General features: G+C 34.6%; 1 protein-coding gene across 1 annotated transcript; it reads left to right on the forward strand.

The window, feature by feature from the left end:
* The first annotated feature begins 691 nt into the window (after positions 1–691).
* LOC115969051 (glucan endo-1,3-beta-glucosidase 6-like) lies at positions 692–2860 on the forward strand. The gene is made up of 2 exons (XM_031088610.1): positions 692–1218; positions 1938–2860. The coding sequence occupies exons 1-2, from the start codon at positions 887–889 to the stop codon at positions 2746–2748; spliced, it is 1143 nt and encodes a 380-aa protein (XP_030944470.1). The 5' UTR covers positions 692–886; the 3' UTR covers positions 2749–2860.
* The last annotated feature ends 4581 nt before the right edge of the window (positions 2861–7441 follow it).

The following is a 7441-nucleotide window of genomic DNA, read 5'->3' on the forward strand; positions in this document are numbered from 1 at the left end:
TGATTTTTAATCTCAACTTAATGCTAAGGAGGTAACGAGTGACATGACTGCTTCTTATTAAAAGAAGATGAGATATCTTATTAAAAAGTTAACTAGAGATAAGCCAAATCCCTTCAAGAATTTCCGTAGTCCCATACATCCATACCAAGTGCCGTGCAACCTAGGAGTAGTGCATGTGGGAATTAGGTTAAAACGAGATTATAATAATATTAGTTGTTAGTCATTTACTACCCGCACACACTTAGGCCCATTAACATTGATTGCATCAATGGCTAACTTAATTAGCCACGGTGTTGGAGTGAAAATGAGGCTAAACATGCATGCATGGACGGAATGATTAACATGGAAAACCTTGTAAGAAATAAGGTGAAAAACCACAGCACATAAATCCTCTGCTCCCAGATGTTGCACTTGCACAACTACAAGAAAATATTATACATTTTCTTGACTACAAAATATGCTCACTTGTTTTTCTTTCGGCAGAAATACTACTCCCAATGACAAACTGCCGTTAAGAGCCTAAAGCAACGTCTATAAGAATCTGCACACTCAAAAGCAAAAATATGAGAACGACGTTTCTTCTATTTTTAGTTAATCATTTTCCTATTTCTTTGTCTACGTACATTTGTTTGTCTGTCTAACAATATCTTTGCTCTCTCACTCGCTGCTCATACTGTGCCTTTACTTTTTCTTCACCTTTTTTTTTTTAATTTCTCTATCTGAGCTCTTGTTTTTTCTCTTGTACTAGCTGTATTTCTTAGATCACATTGTTCTCTACTTTCATTCCTGCTGAACTAATACAGCTATCTTTAGCTTTAGAGGTCCTAATTTCTTGGGTGTTTTGAACAGAAGCTGGCTAGTAAAGCGGATTGGAGGCATTAAGATCATGGGTTGGTTTTTATTTTCTGTTGGGTTGGTTTCATTGTGTTCAATGGTGTGTACAGTGAGTGGCATTGGTGCCAACTGGGGTACACAGTGCAGTCACCCTCTGCCTCCAGATAGTGTAGTGAAGTTGCTGAAGGATAATGGGTTTCGAAGGGTTAAGCTTTTTGTTGCAGATAATGATGCATTGAGAGCTCTAGGTAAATCTGGGATTGAGGTCATGGTTGGGATTCCTAATGATATGCTTCCATCCATGGCCAGTAGTGTGAAAGCTGCTGAGAAATGGGTTGCCAAAAATGTCTCCACACATATCACCACCAATTATGTCAACATCAGGTGAGCTAATTCCTTCACTTCCTCTATTGCTAATTACTTCTGCCAATACTGTAAACATCAACAATTTCTTGTATACTATTCTTGGTAACTATTACTGCTGTTATAAGCTTCTTGTTTGGTAATTGTAAGCAAGCTTATGGTTGGTCTGGGTTATAAGTCAGCTAATGCTTATAGGATCACATCCTCTGTAATATCATAAGCCTAATTAAATCACATTACATGCTAGTGACTCCTTAGAGAATTGCCTACTTTACACCAAATTGGTTGCATTGTATCTCATATCCCCAACTTGAAGTTGGTAAAACTTCTATTATATGAAGAAAAAGGAAAGGAGTGTGACATCTATGCCATGATGCTTCCTCTTCAATTTCAAATGATTCATCGTTTATTGCTTTCTGAAGTTCATGTCTAGTGATATTTGTTATGAGGTAAAAAAAAGAAAAAAAAAAAAAATAGAACTCACTAGGTGAAGAGAAAGCTGGAGTTGGAGGAGGCTGGATAAAAAATTATGCTTCAAAAAAACAAAAAATAAATCCTGCCTAACAAGTAACAATTCTGTAATAGCCATATCGAACCCATTGGGTTTCTTACTCTGACTTTTGGTATAATGATAATGCTTCTCCATTCCCTTGTAGAAGAATTAATCTCACTTTCGGCTAATAATACTGCAAAATGTATCACCATCTTTCCATCTCACCAATGTTCACATGAATCTACAGGTTTGTTGCAGTTGGAAATCAACACTTCTTGGAAACCTACAATGTAAGCTTTCTCAAAACAACCTTCCTTGCTCTGCAGAACGTCCAAATTGCCCTGATAAAAGCTGGTCTTAGCGGCACAGTAATGGTTACAGTCCCCCTTAATGATGATGTTTATGAGAGCTCAACTGGCCTGCCTTCTGGTGGTGACTTCCGAGCCGACATACGCGACCAAATGCTTGCCATTGTCAAGTTTTTGATTTACAATAATGGGGTCATTGCCGTGAACATCAATCCATTTATAAGTCTCTACACCGATCCAAACTTCCCTATTGAGTTTGTCTTCTTTGATAAAAAGGCTACACCTATAAACGATGGTGGGAAGACCTATTACAATATGTTCGATGCAAACTATGACACACTTGTGTGGGCACTAAACAGGAATGGTTTTGGAAATTTGCCAATCACAGTTGGAGAAATTGGTTGGCCAACTGGTGGGGATCAAAATGCTAATATAGAGTATGCTAAGCGGTTCAACCAAGGTTTTTTGACCCATATATTGGGCGGGAACGGGACCCCGATGAGACCTGGGATGATTGATGCGTACTTGTATAGTTTGATTGATGAGGATGCTAAGAGCATTGATCCAGGAAGTTTTGAACGCCACTGGGGGATTTTTAATTGTGATGGGTCAGCAAAATACCAGCTTAATGTGAACTTTGTGGACCGCAAGCGGTGTGTGACAAAGCCATCAACGAAACTTGATGACCAACAAGCGGCACCAAGTGTGGGATATGACTGTGGACTTGCTGATGGCACTAGCCATGGTTAAGGTCCTTCCTAAATAGAGGATTGGGTTAAGTATGTGTTTTTGCTTTTACTTCTATCTGTCTGTCTATCTCTATGTCTACGTATAAATCAAAACAATACTATTTTGGACAATATTTGTGTGTTACTGTTTTTATATATTTATAAGATATCAAATATATTGTCCTATAGATATATGTCAATCGTTTGGTTTTTGTTGGAGTTTTGAAACTCAAACCGAAGAGTGAATCGACCTACATTAGTTTTGGCTAATCGGGAACTGCCAGAAGTAGGTTGAATCGACCGGTTTGGCTTGACTTTGGTGGTTGGAATCTGAATAGCCCGAACACGCCATCACTAAGGGTGGAGTATTAATTTGCAATTTCTTAATAGTCATGCCATTTGAATTTTACTTAAGTAGGGTATAAGATTTAAGCAATGTTAGAGAAAAAAATTTCAAAGGCTTTTGCCCAAATTATGATAATATCAACGATGAGCCAATATGAAAGTGATGTTGTTTTACACTATGTTTTGGAAGTTTAGAGGGATGGGAGAGTAAAGGGTTATCCATTTTCATTGTTTAAATGTTTTAAAAATTAAGTAATAGTAGTAGAAAATATATCGATGTCCTTTTTTTGGATGCTTTAAAAATTATAATGGGATTATGAGAATGAAAGGAAATAATAAGTCATCATATGATTATAAAATAAAAAAAATAAAAAAATAAAAAAAATAAGAAGAAGAAGTCTTAGACATCATATACATTTACAAGTAAACCAATTTTTTGTTCAATTTAAAGAAATAGATATAAATGACATCACAAGAGAAAGCTTGTCAATCTTTTTTTTTTTTAATATAATTTGAATCCCACTCCCTAGAATTTAGGGTAAGTTACACTTTACTTCCTTAAATTATAATATGGAATATATTTTGCACTCTTAACTTTCATAATGCATTGTTACCACCTTAAACTATAAACTGTGTTTATCTTTTCACCCCCATTGTTAATTGGGCTGTTAACCTAGACGATACTACGTGGAAAAACTTAATTACCCATATTCTCAATTCCTTAAAATTTAAAAACAAAGGAGAAATTACATTTCAATACCCTATATAATACTTCTGATTACACTTTGCACCTTAATTTTGGTTTTCTGCCTAAGATGACAACAAAATTGATGGCATAGTGTAAAATGTAACATAAGTTATAATTTGGAGTGCTAATCGTGCATTCTGAAAGTTTAGAGTGTAAAATATAATTTGAGCTGTAGTTTAAGATGATTAAGTGTAATTACCCCCATAATTTAAGATGAAAAATTTGGAGGATTATCTTACCCCTCAAACACTTTGCTCTCTCCTTTTAAAAGACATCCAGATTAGGTAATTAAACAACTCTATCATGTTCTCAATATTCCCATTGTCTTCCTTTCATCCAAATATATTGTTAGAGGCTTAGAGCACTAACATTTGGTATACTATATGCTAAATTTTTAGTATTTAACACACCGAAAACCATGCATGCTTCACAAGATGTGTCAAATCTTAAATATTTTTAGAGCATACTACAATACCTTTCTACTATAGCATGTTAAAAAATTAGGCTTATTAGCATTAGCATCCGGAATTGCAAAAAATATTATATTTTACCATCTAAAAAGTTACTTCATCTATTATACAATCCCACTTTACAATACAACCAACACTCCAATTTTTATTTTTACATACAAAACCTTAAAATAATATAAACAATCCAATAAAAATAATATATCCCTACAGTAAAAAGAATATATCCCTGGTGGCCACTGGCCAAAGCCGCACCCATGTTGCCAAATCCCTTTGCATCTCCTTCTTCCCTTTGCACCTCTTTTGATGTGAGTGACGAAAAGGCAAAGAGAAGTGGCTGTGTAAAGTATGGTGAATGGGAGAGAGACTTGGATGTGAGTTGTGTGAGGTGTGGTGTCTGAAGTATAAGAAGCTGATAAAGATTAAAAAATTAAGAAGAATGATAATTTTAAAAGAAAAAAATGAAGGAAAGAAATAAAGAGATAAATGTGATGTGTATTTAACTAAAGATAGTGATTAGTGAGTGTACAAAGTAAGCTTAGGATAAAAAGAAAAAGTATACATAACAAAAAAGGTAATTACTTATATTAGAGTTTGCCAAAAATGTTTCTGTAAGGCCACGATTTGCAACGAACCGTAACAGTGTTGGGTTCGCACGTAAAAAGGTTCATACAATATCATTTGTAGAGCGTGGGTTTGAAAGGCTAGGCCTTGGTCACCAGGCGGTGGGTTTTTCGTAGTTAGGCGGTGGGTTTTTCGTAGTGTTCATACATGGTTAAGTTGTCTTCACTCCTGGAGTCTTTCTCTTGGAGGTGGGCTGGGAGGCTCTGGTTTTTGGCCATTTTTCCCAGCCCACCTCCAGGAGAAAGACTCCAGGGGTGAAGACAACTTAACCATGTATGAACACTACGAAAAACCCACCGCCTGGTGACCAAGGCCTAGTTTTTCAAACCCACGCTCTACAAATGATATTGTATGGGCCTTTTACGTGCGAACCCAACACTGTTACGGTTCGTTGCAAATCGTGGCCATATAGTTTCCTTTGCTAATGCTCTTAATAACAACTATAATAAATTATGAAAATTTTTTATAAAAATTTGCCGTGTCTTAGACTTTTTATTATAGATCAATTATAATATTGATTGGTCAAGAATTTGTTGGATATACGTGTGAGTAAAGTCCCACGAAATAAGAATAATAAAATAGAGTGGTTAATATAATATTGTTTAACTCAAACTCATAGGATTTAAGCTTTTTGAGTCAAATGGTGTCATTATATGTTATATTAATTACTCAATTAAGATCTTCCCCAAGGTGTTATTTTCCTAATAGAATCTTCTATATCTTACCATCTTTTCAGCTTATGTAAAAATTTCTATTTATTTTAGTATAAGAATATACTTTTTCTATTCTATGTACCCCATTTTTTTAAAATTCTTCACATCAAATTATTTATTTCATATTACATTTCATTAAAATATCTATTTTCTTGATTTTTTTAACTGTTTATATTTCTTTAAATACAACAACCACCATCTACTTTTTTCCTTCATCATTGGAGTGGTGCGGTGCCCCAGACCTATGAACGTTACTATCTAGGAAAGTGGATTTGAGCTCTCAATTTATTTATTGGTGGGTTTCCTCACAGTCCAATAGGTTTCACTTCAAACGTAGCTTAGACAACCCAACCTCAAGTATCCCTATGATTTCCAGCTCAAACACCCTCTTTCCCTTAGACTTAGTCTCTTTTTTCTCTAATCTCTATCTTTCTCTGTTCTTTCATCCTTCCTGTGTTTACTCCCTCTCTTTCTCTTTTCTTACTCTTTCTCTCACTTGTATTAGAGACCAACCACCCTCACTGTCTACCCTCATTCCACTTATATAGTCTCTCCTTAGTAGGGTTCAAATTATTACTATTTCACTAGTTTCCATGCAATCCCACTTTCACCTAGAATCTCAAGAAACCGTCATGTCTTCTGAGAATTCCCTTAAAATTTGTTTCAGATGCCAAATAGCGTTCGACAGCGAACTCCCAAAAGCACTACTAGTACTCGAGGTTGATCTAAATTCCTCTATCTCCTCATTGATTTCGCATTGTCTTATCGGTCAGTAGTGGGCAAGATCTGCCCGAATAATTAGTGAATTCCCCGAACAATACTCTCTAGATCTTGATACACTTATTATTGGGCCAACTCCAATCCCTCGGGATAGTCTCGACTACTCAAGCTGATCTCGGGCTTAAGTTTGGTGAGCCGATATTGATCACCCAGGCCCAAGTTCTCTACAATTGGGTGCGTAAAGAAAGAATAAAAAACTGAAAGCATAATGAATAATACTAGTGTAATTTTATTCGACTATAATAACCATATATTTTTACACAACTGCATATAGTCTAATGTGGATAAATTTTGACCTTAGTTGACTAAAATGTGTGTTTTTTTTAAGGGTTCGGTTAATGTGTACCCTATACACATTAAGCCATCTATTTTTGGAAATATTTTCTCGAAAATTGAAAAAGTTGTTAATATTTTTTCAATTTCCAAGAATTTTTTTTCCAAAAATGGTTAGTTATTGTGTCCTTAGAACACATATTAGCAAAATCCTTTTTTTTAATTATATAACCTTAGTTGACTAAAATGTGTGTTTTTTTTAAGGGTTCAGTTAATGTGTACCCTATACACATTAAGCCATCTATTTTTGGAAATATTTTCTATAAAATTGAAAAAGTTATTAATATTTTTTCAATTTCCAAGAATTTTTTTTTCAAAAATGATTAGTTATTATGTGTCCTTAGAACACATATTAACAAAATCCTTTTTTTTAATTATATAAGTATTGATGTGAATGCTCTTTGTTAGAGTTCAAATTTTCTTCTCATATAAAATAATAAAAAAAAAGAATAAAAAAAAGAATATTGTGAGAATGTTACTATAGTGGCTATAGTCTATAATCAAAAAGGAATAAAAATAATAACGTGGATGGTCTCCGTCAAGAGATAAACGGTATCAGAATCTGCACACTCCTCATCAAAAAAAAAAAAAAAAAAAAAAAAAAAAAAGAATCTGCACACTCAAAAAGAACAAAATGCCACGTAACACTTTGGCTTGGCATAGAACACCGTCCCCTAGAAGATGCCACAGAGAAGTACTGGAACT

Source organism: Quercus lobata, chromosome 11, assembly GCF_001633185.2.
Source record: "Quercus lobata isolate SW786 chromosome 11, ValleyOak3.0 Primary Assembly, whole genome shotgun sequence".
NCBI classification, from domain to species: domain Eukaryota; kingdom Viridiplantae; phylum Streptophyta; class Magnoliopsida; order Fagales; family Fagaceae; genus Quercus; species Quercus lobata.